The sequence below is a fragment of the Rhinatrema bivittatum genome, chromosome 10 (genome assembly GCF_901001135.1).
Source record: "Rhinatrema bivittatum chromosome 10, aRhiBiv1.1, whole genome shotgun sequence".
Lineage (NCBI taxonomy): Eukaryota > Metazoa > Chordata > Amphibia > Gymnophiona > Rhinatrematidae > Rhinatrema > Rhinatrema bivittatum.
Window position 1 is genome coordinate 47,495,581 of NC_042624.1, and position 15,610 is coordinate 47,511,190.

The 15,610-nt window shown below is 42.7% G+C and overlaps 1 protein-coding gene across 1 annotated transcript in view; it reads right to left on the reverse strand.

Moving 5' to 3' along the window:
- The window catches only part of COL11A1 (collagen type XI alpha 1 chain), a 623,839-nt gene that overhangs the window by 304,723 nt on the left and 303,506 nt on the right, over positions 1-15,610 (reverse strand). Inside the window, 2 exon segments of the mRNA XM_029618381.1 lie at positions 12,038-12,082; positions 12,792-12,845. Coding sequence (XP_029474241.1) covers positions 12,038-12,082; positions 12,792-12,845 — 99 coding nt within the window.

Genomic DNA, 15,610 nt, shown 5'->3' on the forward strand with positions numbered 1-15,610 from the left:
TTGTCAATTGTAATTCCAAGGTTTCTGGCATGGTCAACAAGAGAGATTATTGTTTCTGGGTTTTCTGTTTTGAGTGATTGTCTGGGTGAATCGTTGATTTTTTTGTCAAGGATGATTAATTCAGTTTTATCGATGTTGATTATGAGCTTTAAGTTGGAGAGACATTGCTTGATTTTTGAGAGATAAGAGGTTATTTTCTTGTAGGTTTCTTCTAGCGTATTTTGAATTGGGACTAATATTTGGATGTCGTCAGCATAAAGGAAATGGGTCAAACCCAGACTATTCAGTGTGTGACAAATAGGCAGGAGATAGATGTTGAAAAGTGTTGCTGACAGTGCAGATCCTTGTGGGACTCCTTAATTTAGGTTCACTTTATTTGATAGATTGTTGTTAAATATTACTTGGAAACTTCTTTGGGATAAATATGAGGTGAACTATTTTAGAATGGTGCCTGATATTCCTATTTCAGAAAGTCTGTCGAGTAAAATGGCATGGTTGACTGTGTCAAAGGGAGCTGACAAATCCAGGAGTATTAAAATGTAACTTTGATCTTTGTCAAATCCTCGAAGAACAGTGTCATTAAGAGAAAGGAGTAATATTTCCGTGCTTATGTTTTTTCTGAAACCAAATTGTGTGGGTTGAAGTATGTTGTTCGTTTCTAAGTATTCAGATAGTTGGGAGTGAACAATTTTTTCTATGATTTTTGCAATGCAAGGTAGGTTAGATATGGATCTGTAGTTTTGGATGTTTTCCAGATCTAGGTTGCTCTTTTTTATTAGTGGTTTGATTGCAGATTTTAGGCATTCAGGATATATCCCTTCAGTGAGGGAGAGATTGACTATGTCTGTTAATGATTTTATTATTGAGATATCAAGTAGTTTAATTGTTTGTATGGGGATGCTGTCAATGGGGTGGTTTGCTAGGTTCATTTTTCTGATTAATCTTTGGATTTCAAGTGTTGAGGCAAATTCAAAATCATTCCAGGCTGTTATTTCCAGAGGTGGTATAGAAAATTGGATGTGTGAAGTGTTGTAGATGTTAGAGTTGTTTAATAGTTTTTTGATTTTTTCAGTAAAGTATTCTGCAAAGTCATAAGAACATAAGAACATGCCATACTGGGTCAGACCAAGGGTCCATCAAGCCCAGCATCCTGTTTCCAACATAGCCAATCCAGGCCATAAGAACCTGGCAAGTACCCAAAAACTAAGTGTATTCCATGTTACCATTGCTAGTAATAGCAGTGGATATTTTCTAAGACAACTCAATTAATAGCAGGTAATGGACTTCTCCTCCAATAACTTATCCAATTCTTTTTTAAACACAGCTACACTAACTGCACTAACCACATCCTCTGGCAACAAATTCCAGAGTTTAATTGTGCGTTGAGTGAAAAAGAACTTACTCTGATTTGTTTTAAATGTGCCACATGCTAACTTCATGGAGTGCCCCCTAGTCTTTCTATTATCTGAAAGAGTAAATAACCGATTCACATCTACCCGTTCTAGAACTCTCTCAATGCTTTTGCATGTGTTTGGAGATGTTCTTGTTTCATTAGGTGATTTGATGAGGTTTTTTACTATGGTGAAAAGCATTCCAGGGTTCTGTTGGTATTTTGATATTTTGGTTTAGTAGAATTCTCTCTTTGTATTATGGATAAGTTTTTTGTAATTTGCTAAATGGGATCAGTATGCATTGAGTGATGGAGAGGTTTTATTCTTTCGCCAGAATCTTTATTTTTTTCTGAGTTCTCATTTGGCTGATTTTATGGTGTCATTGTACCATTGATTGTTATACTTAGGATTCTTTAATGTTTTTGTGATGATTGGGTTTGTTCTATCAGCTATGGATTTGGTAATGTTTATCCATGATGTCGTTGCTGTTTCAGTGTTTGCAAGATCAATATTCTTGAGTTTCTTCTTGGAGATTTTGTTGCAGTGTTTCGCTATCAAAGGGAGGGCGATATGAAATGGTTTTATTGTAGTTTTCTGTTGTGGTGGGTATACTGTTCTAAGAGTGGTATGGATGAGGTAGTGGTCTGACCATGGGATTTTGGTGATTTTTATGTGATATGAGTTCCAGATGTTGGTATTGATGAAAATAAAGTCAAGAGTGTGACCTGCTTTGTGTGTTGATCCGTTGACTATTTGTTCTACTCCCATTGTTGCAAGAGTATCTGTGATTGTTTTGCAAGTGTTTGATGGGGGCATGTGACCATGTGTAAGTTAAAGCCACCAAGGATAATAATTGGTTTATTGAAGGTTAGGTTGGCAATCATGAATTCAATAAATGGGGAGCAATTTTGTTCCAAGGTTGTGGGAGGACAGTATACTAGACAGATTTGTAGTTTTGCAGAGTCAAATAGGGCTATTTCAAAAGGGGAGCATGCCTTAGCTGTGGTAAGTTTCATTTGAAAGCTTTTCTTGAGGATTAGTATTAGACCACTGCCTTTTTCTTGGTCTGGGGATTGTAAATAATTTGTATGATGAGTCTTCTATTTGATTAATAAGGACGTTGTCAGAGTCGTTTATCCAGGTTTCAGTGATTGCTATGAAATCTGGTTTATAATTAGAGAGTAAGTCTGAGATGATAGACATTTTTTTAACTATAGATTGTGCATTAATAAGGATGAATGATAGGAATAAGCATTTGGAGTAAGTCTTTAGATTTCTGTATGTTGAATTTGAGAGATCGAACTTACTTGTTTTCTTGTGAATCCTGGGGGTTTTTTCGACGTATTTTTAGGAGGGAGCTTGGTGATTTCCATTTTGGTTAGGTGGAAGGTTGAGTAGAGGTGAATTGATAGTAGGAGTTTCTGGTTTGTGAAATCCTAAGGTTTGCACTAAGGGGTGCACAAAGGGGAGTGCCCCTTTGTTGCGCTCCTTAGGCGTGCGACGCTCAGCGCGCAACGCCTAGGTTTCACTCTTCTATTAAATGGTGAGATTCAGGTGAGGGTGATGAGCGGTGCTGATGATGTCGGTGGGGGTGGGGCTCTGGGTCAGGTGTTTGTTTGGTGCTCCTGTCCTTCACGATTCCTTTCCTTTCTTTTCCCTTCTTTTTGAATTGGAAAGGGTTCGGGTGCCTATCGTTGAGCTGTTCACGTGGAGTCACAGTTGGAAGAGTGACTCCTGCTGGTAGGTGGTGATCACCGGTGCTGATGACGTCGGTGGCGTTGGGGCTCCGGGTCGAGTGTTTGTTTGGTGCTCCTGTCCTTCACGATTCCTTTCCTTTCTTTTCCCTTTTTTTTGAATTGGAAAGGGTTCAGGTAGATTTATGATTATGATTATGATAAAATATGATTTATGGAGGAAGCCAGTCAAAAAATCTGAATTAACACAGCTTATTTGCTTTTTCTATAGTATTTATCAATGCAAGGGTGTCCTAAAAGTGTCCCTTACTGTTTGCATCAGTGTCTTCACAGACGCTGGAGTAGGAAGTAGTACAGAGGGTATAATGGTTATTCGGTTCTCCCCAGTGGGAAATGTCTAGTAGGGACAGCAGTTCTATTAAACATTTTAGCTCCTTGTTCTTTCTTTCAATCTTCTATCCTAGGAAAGTGACTGGGACTCAAGGGTGGAGTTGCTGGGCCTCCAGGATTTGAGACAGTTTTTAATAGAGGATCCTGAGAGTAAGAGAACCAGAAAGTGATTTGGTATAGAAGGGTAGATAGATAGCTCTATAATTGTGCTCTGCATAAGACTACTTCAGTGATTTAGAAAAGATGATTTTCAGGCTGGAGTCAGAGGAAGGACTTCCAGGTTTGGGGACCTACTACATACAGAGTTGCTTCCTAAATTAGAAGCTCATCAGTAACTGTTCAGGAGAATTTTTCATTTGCATCTGCTGGAACAGAGAGGTATGCATACCACTGAGAAGGTGCCATTGCAGGGAAAGTCTCAGGGTTTTATTTATTTTTATTTATTTAGCCATTTTATAAACCGTCGTTCCAAGTGAAGATCACAACGGTTTACATCATGACAAAAATATTAGAGGTAGCCAATAACATTCATTTCATATGGGAGAATCACCATAAAGTAAGGATTCCATAGTGCAGAATATTTCTGAGTTACTATTGTGTTTAGATTTTGATTTCTGTGTGGCTTGCATTAGACATAAGTGTACCAACTGCCAGAATGCTCATGTACACCAAGTACCCCTGTAACCTGATTCATTTTGGACCAAGCCCAGATGTGTGTGGTTGTAATTATTTTTGTACTGGGATGTACCAGAGGACATTCAATAAACCTTAGGCTCTTGAAAGGTTTATCATGAAAGGACATAGGGAGTATGGGGCATTTAGTACCCCTAAGATTTATTAGCTAGAGGAACAGTGCTTACATCAACAAAGAATCTGATTGTTTTTATTCCCTACAGTCATAGAACATCTTTCTGCTGAAAATTTTTCAAAGGCCTAAATTTACAGCCCTTGCTGATCAGTCTATGAGCCTTGACATGTATTACTATGCAAATATCAACAGCACATTAGTCATTGCATTGTTTCTGGAATTGCTATTTGCTATATAAATCTATGCTGAGAAGAATGTTTGATCTAAAAGTCATGTTTTTATTTTTGTGTATGAATAAATTGACTGCATTTTGCATTATGTTATTCATGTCATCTTTCGCATCACAAAGTATTATCCAAACAATCCAAGCAGTACAATAGCTTACATCGGTGCTCAGTCAGTTATGCTTTGCAGATTACAGTCAGTTATGGAGGGGGGATTTTTGGCAGGGGGATGGGGGTAGGGAGGGTTGCTGATCGATCCCATCCCCTCCTTGCCCATGATGTTTATATTTTATAAGGCCATCCTGCTGCCCACCCTTCCCACCAGCAACCAGTGGTGTAGTGCTCCCTTGTCCCCTCCCTCTGCCTGGCACATGGGAGGTCCTGGCTGGGAGCGGGATTGCCCCTTGCCACTTGTATAGCCCTGCGTTTGTTATGTAGCCATTGGAAATTAGAGATGTGAATCGTGTGATCGATCGTCTTAATGATCGATTTTGGCTGGGAGGGGGGAGGGAATCAGATTGTCGCGGTTTTGTTTTTTTTAAAATCGTGTCATCTGACAGGGCAAAGGTAGCGCCGGTGCCATTTCTATTAACGCACCCGTGGCCCGAGAGTGGAAGATCACAGCGGGACCCCCCCACTGGACCCCAGGTAATTTAAGACATTGGGGGGGGGGGGTTCGGGAGGGTGGGGGATTTATTTTAAAGGGTCGGGTGGGTTTTAGGGTTGTTTTAGTGTGCCGGTTTTCCCGCCCTCCCCCTTCCCCTCCCCCCGATTTACGATTTTTGACGATAAATCGGGGGAATTCCTATTGTATATCGCCTCTAACGATTTTTGATGATTTAAAATATATCGGACGATATTTTAAATCATCAAAAAACGATTCACATCCCTATTGGAAATGTTAAGTAGTAGTTCTAGGTGTTCAGAAAACTGATCAACACTGTAGTGGTGAAATGTCACAAGCAGAGTGATTGCTACTCATGTTTGCAAATGTATAGTATCTAATAACAATGAATAGTCTAATGATTTGTGTGTGTAGCTCAATGTGGGACATCAACTGTGAATATGAACTCTAAGAGGCTCATGTATTTACCCATGTAAAACTCTCCAAATAACTTTGAGAGCAAATTCTCCAACACAATATGTGATATTCACAGTAAAGTACACTATTTTGGGATTTAGCATGTAAAGTGGCATTTGCAAAAATTTGTGTATTCACAAGTAGAAACATTTAAAGATGAATTTTCAAAATGTTATGTATGTAAACATGAGTATTTAAGCGCGTAAGTAACCTCTATGCACATAGTTCGTATTTTATAAACTTCAAACATGAGCGCATATATCCGCTTTTGTGCACACATATATGAAAAAGGTGCGAGATGGGTAAGTGGGATCAACAATGTCAACTAAAATTGTTATTTTAATGGACTCGTGCAAATTTTCATACTCACTCGCGTACATTTCACCGGCTAGTTATCTGGCGTAAGTAACAATAAACATGTTTATTGTGTACTAGTGGCTGGGTGAACTGGAAGAATTCAGGCTGAAGAAGGATCTCAATGAGCTGCAAGAGGAGTGAGCGAACTGGTGGACTAATTGGTAAAACTGGTAATTTCACTCATGCACTTATGTCATAAAGTACACCAACTTAAGTTCCTGTGACTGAAAGCACAGGGAGCAGGGCACAACATGGGTGGCGAATGGCCTATGTACTGGAGGCAGGGGAAGGGAGGGGAGCCAGATCAGGTTTCGGGGCGGGCTCAGGACTGGTAGGTAGGGGATTGGTAGGACAGCGAGTAAAATGGGCAAACAGACTTGGCTAAGCCCCTTTTGCCTTACGTGCACAGCTGTTCTTAATATTTTGTGCTGAATGCTTCAGTGTGCTCATTTTTATGGCTGTCAGTAATTTGAATTATCTTGTATTTTGCCATGTTGGCCTGCTTTGTCTCGGTCCTGCATTTATTTGTCTCCTTTATTGAGGATGGTTTTGATACCTTGATGTATATTTAAGTGATCTTCCAGGATGGGCATGTGACAATCAGTCTTCACTTGAACTAGATAACCCTCTTGGCCTTCACACCTCCACCAGACCGGTTAGAGCAGCGTACAAAGACACCCTTCACGCTCCTCCCACCAAGTCCTCTCTCCACGCATCCATAAGGAAACGTGCTTTCTCCACAGCTGGACCTTCTCAATGGAATGCTTTACCCCCAGATCTATGCCAAGAACAATGCCTGCTGACCTTCAAGAAAAAACTTAAGTCTTGGCTTTTTAAACAAGCATTTTCTTAAAAGGTTTTCTCACAGGTTTTAGGATTCCCTGCTCCCGGGATCCCCCTGAACATCTTTTCCCAGAGCATAATGCATGCTATCTAGCATTACATGAAATTAAGGTGAGCAAAAGATTTCTTCTGAAATAGCACTAGACAGAATCGAGAGCCCCTTTCAGTCACCCCCTTTTCCTAGCATGGTAATACACCCCCTGGAAATGGTCCCAAAAAAGGAACCGGGGGAGTTCAGGCTCATTCATAACCTGACATATCCATCAGGTGGCTCGGTGAACGACCTGATCAACCCTTAGTTTTGTGCAGTCTCCTATGCATCCTCGGACTCCACCATCAATGAATCTGGTGGTCATGCTGCAATTGCAAAAACTGACATCGAGTCCACTTTTTGTCTTTTGCCTGTACATCTCGACTCCTTCCACCTCCTGGGGTTTACTTTTAGAGGCATGTATTACTTTGACAAATGTGACCCAACAGGTTGCTCAATTTCTTGTGCATACTTTGAGTTATTCAGCTTGTTTATGCATTGGGTTGTTGAGGAGCAATCGGGATCTTCAAAAGTAGTACACTACCTGGATGATTTCCTTTTTATCGGAAAGGATGCACAGGAATGTAATCATCTGTTATCAACATTTCAGATGGTCACAATAGAATTTGGCATTCTGCTAGCAGGCAGGAAAATGGAAGGGCCAGCCAGGTCCTTGGTTTTTCTGGGTATAGTGTTGGATGTGCAGTGCAGTTATTCAGGCTGCCAGAGGATAAGGTGCTGAGGCTGAGGAAGGCCATTCGGGATATGTGTTGGGCTAAGAAAGTGACACTGCACCATTTCCAATCCCTAATTAGTCTCCTAAGCTTTTCCTCCCAGGTGATCCCTATGGGTAGGATTTTGCCCATAGACTGGCCTTAGCAACAGTGGGGGTCACCTGAAAGCACCACCACATCAAGGTTTCTCGGGCAATTGGAGAGGACAAGTAAGTTTGGGATCATTTCCTGAAGGAATTCAATGGGATGGCTGTAGTGGAGGTCATCGATAGGTTGTCAGCCAAGTCTGTAGGGGTGAATGCACTGCTTAGAAAGTGAGTGCTGATCTGCTTACAAAGCAATATTACATTTTGCGCCTCGCATATCCTAGGTATTGAATTTGAAAATAATATTGCTGATTCTCTGCCCGCTTTGAGTGGGCGTCTTTCAGGTTCTTCATCCCAGAAGAGGAGCAGTGTACCACCCCAATATCTGCAAAGGTATGGCAACTTGGCCATTGGGGTGGCGCACTGGGTATGGGAGTTGATCCTGGGTTCTTTGGCTGAAAACACAAAGAGGAGCTCCTGCCATGCCTTGTTTGATTTTCAGGCTTTGCTAAATGGGGAGGGTGAGGCGTTAAAGTGGCCTACACCTGCACACTGGCTGATGCGGTTCATTTTGCTTCAGAAGGGTCAGTGCATAGCAAGATCCACAGTGGTGAATCATATGATGGGCCTTTGCTTTTTCTCAAACGCGATCGAATGTCACACTTCACAGTCAAAAGGATCAGGATGGGTTGGGTTAGGGAAATAGCCAGGCCACTGGATTTGAGGCGTCCTATTATGCACGACACGTTAGTGTGCCTATTGTCTGTAATATATAGTGTGTGTTTCGGTGTTTATGAGTCCTGCCTCTTCCATTCTGTGTTTTCCCTTGTGTTTTTTGCCCTTCTGCATGTTAGCGAATTGGTAGCAGTCTTTTGTCAGGCCGGGTACATCAGGCCTGCAATTGAAGAATATAGTTTTGTCACACAACAGGCTAGTACTGATGATCCGCAGGTCCAAAAAAGATCAATATTCCAAAAGTGCAAAAGTAGTCCTGCATAGATGGGTTGGGGACATTACATGCCCAGTTCTGAACATGGAGCAATACTTATGCAAGTGTCCAGCTCATCCCAGTCAGCTAATTCATACTGACAGTCGCCCTGTATCTCAGTATCAATTTGCAAGGGTATTGCAGTTGTCTATGCAGATGATTGGGGTGTCAGGTTCAGGTTTTGCTATGCATTCCTTCCACATTGGTACAACCATGACTGTGGCAGAGCTGGGCCTGTACCCAGAGGCAATACTGTCTGTAGGGAGATGATGCTCACAGAGGTATAAGCTGTATGTTACACCAGAGGATTATTTTGTGGCTTGATGCACTAATAAGCTATCATTATATGTTCCAGGTACAGTTTCACGATGCATCACATCTGGATAATTGGGCATTTCTTTGTGCGATGGGAACACACGTGAACGAAATGTCACCCAGGAGGCAAACACCTGGGCATGCCATTACATCATTTGACACTAATCTGGAAAGGAATCCCAGGGATGAGGTGGGACCAATTGGTGCCAGTCATCATGGATATCAGGTTGACCTTGGCAGCCCCGTAGCAATTATAATCCATCTTAGATGCAATGATTTGGTGGCCATTCGCAGTGTCAAGCTAGTGCAAAGGATGCAAAAAGATTGCATCTCAATTGCAGGTTGGAATCCCGACACCTGTATCATTTGGTCCTAGCACCCTCAGGAGCGTCTGGAAGGGGGAACGCTCTCACCAGGCGGTAGATAGGGAAAGGCAAAAGATTAACAGATGGATGCGCAGATTTTTGCCCACTGTGCAAGGGCTACCCATTAGGGGTGTGCATTCGTTTTGAACTTAAATGTAAAACGCAACTTTTTTTTTTTTTTTAACTTAAAAAAGTGATGAGGCGTAAACGATCGGATTTCCAACTTATTCAACATAGCTATGTTGAATAAGTTGGAAATCGCGATTGTTGATCTAAATAAAAATTTAAACCCCTCACCCTCCTTAATCCCCCCCCCAAGACTTACCAAAACTCCCCAAGCTGGCCAAAAGTTCCGTGAGGGTCCGGGAGCGGACACGCGGGGAATCACGTGACGTCGGCGTCACTCCGACGTGACGCCGACGTCACGTGGTCCATCGCGGTTCGGCTCCCGGACCCCTCGTTGGGCCCAAAAGGCACTTTTGGCCAGCTTGGGGGGGTCAGGAGGCCCCCCCAAGCTGGCCAAAAGTGCCGTTTGGGTCCAACGAGGGGTCCGGGAGCGGACCCGCGGGGAATCACGTGACGCCGCGTCACTCCGACGTGGCGCCGACGTCACGTGATTCCCCTCGGGTTCGCTCCCGGACCCCTCATTGGGCCCAAAAGGAAATTTTGGCCAGCTTGGGGGGGCCTCCTGACCCCCCCAAGCTGGCCAAAAGTGCCTTTTGGGCCCAACGAGGGGTCCGGGAGCGGACCCGCGGGGAATCACGTGACGCCGTGTCACTCTGACGTGGCGCCGACGTCACGTGATTCCCCTCGGGTTCGCTCCCGGACCCCTCGTTGGGCCCAAAAGGCACTTTTGGCCAGCTTGGGGGGGCCTCCTGACCCCCCCAAGCTGGCCAAAAGTGCCTTTTGGGCCCAACGAGGGTCCGGGAGCGAACCCGAGGGGAATCACGTGACGCCGCGTCACTCCGACGTGATGCCGACCTCACGTGCTCCTTGCAAAGGAGTTCAGAAATGGCATCCTGACCCCGCTGGACCACCAGGGAGTTTTGGTAAGTCTGGGGGGGGGGGATTAAGGCGGGTGAGGGGTTTAAATTTTTATTTGCACATATGGACATAGACTCAACTTATGGAATTCTCCATATGTCCATATTGACCGCAAATGACCCCCCCTTTCGACTTATGGACTTAAACTTTTGGTCTGCACATCCCTACTACCCATACCCCACAATTTGACAGAGGAAAGCTGCCCTGGGTTACTCCATCCAGACGGGGTGCATTTGTCAGACATAGGCTGGGACATGTTCAACAGTGGCATTCAAGATGTGCTAGAGTTAATGCTGGATAGGGATGGCCACAGTGGTTGGGGGGGGGGGGGGTAGGTGGCATGGTGGCATGGTGGCATGGTTGCCAGGGGGCATGGTGGCATGGTTGCCAGGGGGCCGTGGCATGGTGACCAGCATTTAGACAGGCCCATTCCCTAGACTTTATGGTCATTGGGCCAAGGGCAGCAGCCCAGGGGAAGAGGAAGGGCAAGATAAAGCAGGGTGAGTGGCCCACACGGCAGCGAGATAGGAACCCCGGAGCTTCAATGGCATTCCGAGAAGAAGAAGAAAAGGGGGAGCCTGAGCAGGCTCACCTGAGAATCTGAGACTTCTACGGTCCAGATCCCAGACTGGCAGCAACGCCTACCAGGTTATTGGCTTCTATGGCCGGGTTTTAGTTTGTCAATGGCTTGTTGATTGATTGCATTGGGGCTGGTCACCTAGGGGTTATTGCAATAACGACTGTATTCTAGTGCAGGATGACAACTGTATTAGCCTAGATTCAGATGTTTTATGTTGTTGTTGTTATTGCCAATGTTGCTATGCAGTGGCCATATGTATGTATTTATTTATTTATCCCTAATAAACGTGATTTGTGTTAATCATCTGTGTGGTTCCTGGCTAGTTGGGGAGTGGTTTCAAGAGGTTAAAGGGAGAGGGAGGGAAGGCAAGGATAGGAGGGCAAAAAAGAAGGGCCCTATCCCTGCACATGTTGTGCATGTAAAAGCTGACTTACCTGAGTAAGTCCTATTTTATTTGCACATGCTAAATATATGCATATTTATTTTTAAAATAGATGCGTAAAGTATGCAGGCTAAATACATTGATATACATGGTTTCAATGCATTGCATGCATTTATGTGTAAACCTACATATGTATGTATGTATGTTGAGGGGTAGATATATGAGTGCTTTATAAAACACACAATTATCATATGCACGGTTTGTAAAATGCTATAGTAAATCTGCTTACAGCCACACACACATATATGTCACCATGCACAGTTGTTTGAAAGTGATCCTCCCTATAGAAATTGTGCTATGCACAAAATTATATTCAAATGCAAAATTAATGAGCTGCAGCAATGTAATATCATGCAAAGCAGCTCATTAATTATGAAGTTAGCAAAACCCTGCTCACAAAATAGTCTTCAAAGGCCATTTAAAAAAACAAAACAAAACATAATTGCACCAAAATGAAGTGTAGTTAGCTTTTTTGCTAAATTCTTCATTGGCAATTTCTCATTAAACTTTGCTTTGAGACACATTTGTATACATAGCAAAATTTCATGAGAAATTCTGATTCCACATGAGCCTGTGAAACTGAACTCTAACACCACAAGGCCCTTATGTAGACTTCTACCTTAACATTTTTACAAACATAATAAGAGTTTGAAAGTCTCCTTACAGGTTCACCGGGAAGGCCCCTTGGTCCAAGCTCTCCATCTTCCCCCTGTTACGGTTAAAAGGAAAGAGAGCAGGGAATGAGAAAGAGAGCAATAGCAGGCATAACTCTCAACAAGATGGAAAAGCGGTATTCCTCTTTGGAGCGTCCGCTGGATTATTTGTGAGCAGAGTAGCATGAATTCGCTGCTCTGCTTTCCCACCAGGTCCGTGTAGTTTCTGTAGTCTACCAGCAGACTTACATGCAGACAGCTGGACTTACTAGGTGTGTGCAGCTGAATATTTTCTTCATTATTTTTTTGTATTCTTCTGTGATATTTTGTTTTAGTGCACACTAAAATTTTCAGAAACTTATTCAGTGCACACTAAGTCGAATTCATGTGTGTTAAGTCTTTTTAATGCACACTAATTTGACCTAGTGCATGCTAATTTGATAAGGTGGACCCTAATTTGTTGTAGTGCAAGATAATTTTTATTTAGTGCTCTCTAAAAATTAGTTCTTACAAAAAATAAAATTGGCACAAACTAAAACAATGCATAAGTCCATCTGTCTGTGCCATCTCCTGACTTCTGGCAGACTTAAACCTGGATGTTGACCCTAACGCATACACTAGATGGATGCTTGGATGGGATAGTCTCCCCTTAATGCATTCTTTACCTCGTGCACCAAGAATGCATAAAAATGGATTGTTTTTAGGCTGAAGACTATCTGTAGAATGCATAGAATTCATAAATTTCTGAAATGACTGATAACATACTCTTCCTCCATCATCACCAGGGGTGCCAGGGGGACCATGTGGACCTCGTTCTCCCTGCAGAAGAAACAAGATTATATTGAAATATCAGACAAAGATAAAATGTTTATGTTAAGGACATTTTATATTGTTGGTGAAAGTAACATTCCCTATGGCAGGGCAATTTTTTTTTCTCTCAAAATATCTAATAGCTGAAATACATGGTTCCAACGCAGTGCCAGTTAAAATCTATAGCTCTAAATATATTTTGTATTGCATAAAATATGAGCTGTAATGAAAGGGTAATAACAATGGAATTGGAAGCTATGGCAGGATAATACTTATTTGCTATAATGCAAAATGCAGAAGCAAAGCAAAGGTTTTTTATAGCAAACAATAAATGTTTCAGCTCCCAGCTTGACATTTAACAAAGCATGAGATGATCCTGCCACAACCTTATTCTTTATAGTCATGATTTCTATTATTTCCAATAATTAGAAAGACAAAACATCCTGACTATTATTCCGAAACCGCCATACACGAATGGCCCCCAATTATGGCACTCCTCCCCCTCAAATCACAAAAGCACTTCCAAATTGCTAATACATTGCATAATCAGCTCCGTACAATCTAAATACAAATTCTCTAGCATCCATTGCTCTGCAATGACAAATTACGCATACAATTCTGCAAAGGGCCAGATCATGCCTCTTGAGTCATCCCACATAGGCACAGTAGAATAGGGGGATTCCCTATGCAATCAGACAGCACATGTGGAGGGGGAATCCCCCCCCCCCAGGATTCCCCTGCCCAGATCCGCTCTCCAGGCCACCCTACTGGCCCTCTCTCACCTGAAGGAGGCCTTGAACCTGTTCCCACAGCAGCAGTCACAGAAAACAAGTCAGTGGTGGGGCACGGCTGCTGCAAGGATTGGGTGTGCATGCCAGTTTATAAGTCCCAGAATGACTTTTTTTTCCTCCTGATCGGCTGTGAGCGCCAGCTTGCCTGGCTGATTTTCTTTTTTCTGCACCATGCCTACAGCAGGCCTGGATGAGGCGAACCAAAAGTTTTTATTGCTGCACACATAGAAGAGGATGGCACTTAAAGACTGCAAGGCCCACCTATCCCCACTGCCCATTTTCTCTTCCTCTGGTACACAGCAAACCTTCTACTTGAGCCCCCAGCTTTGTCTTTGCTTCTTCATAACGAAGGAGCCTCTCTAGCTAACCCAATGGGCTCTCAAATTCTGATATTGATTTGGCCTCTACCAATACCATTAGGAGGTTGTTGCATGTTAAAATCTTCCCTTCAATGAGGAAACATTTCATCCCCTTTCATCCTCATCCCTTGATCTCTGGCTCTAATTCATTACTTTCAATTAAAAAAAAAAATGTTTGCCTATTGCCTCCTGCAAATTATTTGAATGCCCACCCCCCTCCAATTGTAATATTCCATGATATGCTGAAATCTAACTCCAGTTCACGCTGTGCAGCTTCTGCAGGAATGTAACTTAAAATTGCATTATGTCGCAGTATTTCCCATAATAAATTCCAATTTGATCATTTATATGTTGCTTTTAAAGGGCGTGTGAATAGAAAGTATGAAACTTCCCAAAAGTGTCCATAGTCAAAACAATTCTTAGACATGGCTTATAGAAAGCTTAGCTTAAAGATGGTTAATGTACATTGAAACCTGCCTTGTTGAATTTTAAAATGTTTCTTTTTCATTTTGTTTTGCTTTGCAAAAAAAAAAAAAAGGATCCAATTCACTAATAGGGTAACTTTAAAACAAGCCTACATATGTCCACATACGTGGATATGTGGACGCATGCATCCAAGCACATATATTTTATACCGTACATGCACTTGGGTGCGTAAGATATAAAATACGTACAAATCAACTCAACAGCATATCCACTTATCTAAAAGACATGCAGCTTGTAATGTTGAACATAGCGATAAGTACCTTGTTACCACTTATCCACCTATCTTACTTAGCCAGATAAGTAAGTAGCGGTTTACTAAACCTATCCGACTAAGTGGAGACAAGCCTGCCATTTACCCGGAGAAGTCAAAATGTATCCTAAGTGGTGTAATTCAGCTCTACTGGCGTATTTGGGCTCCTAATTTTAATCGTTCACAAGATTTAACTCTCAGCAAATGTCTGCTTTTACATGTGTACTTCCTCACATTTTGTAATATGCGCATGGGAAGGAAATTAGCAGTTTTACGTTTTGGTCCTCCAGTTTGCCCAGTCTATCTGCAACCCTCCTGGCGTTTCAGCCTGAAGTTCCCCCATCTCGCCCCAGTCCCCTCACCCAGTCAGTTTTTCACTTTTGAGATGTTAACAATCACTTACGCCTGATATTGAGCAGCAGTAAATATCTGTATGTAAAAGACTTATGCACGTCACTTTGGCAGGTTTTAAAATAGCTACGTATGCACGTAAATGCTGGCCCCACTCCAGAATGCCCCAAACACGCTCCTTTTTTTACACACATTCTGTTGCTCACGCATGCGCATATATGTGCGTTCTTTGTCACTTTTAATTAAAATAAAAGTTATGTGCCATCCACCCATATTCTCACATCTATGGGCTTTTATATGTGAGCAACTCTTTTAAAATTCACTTCTAAGCTTTTAGCCCATAGGGAACGGGGTGGATTGGCCTATCGGGGCTTCGGGCATGCCCCGGTGGGCCGGTCATATCGGTCACATGATGAAAGGCGGCAGCATGACTGCTGCATTGGTTGTTTGCAGTGTTCCCTTGCTCCAGTGAGCAAAAAGCCTAAAGAAGCCGCTAGCAGCCAAAGGAGGAGAGGATATGGACACTGCCCGAACCTA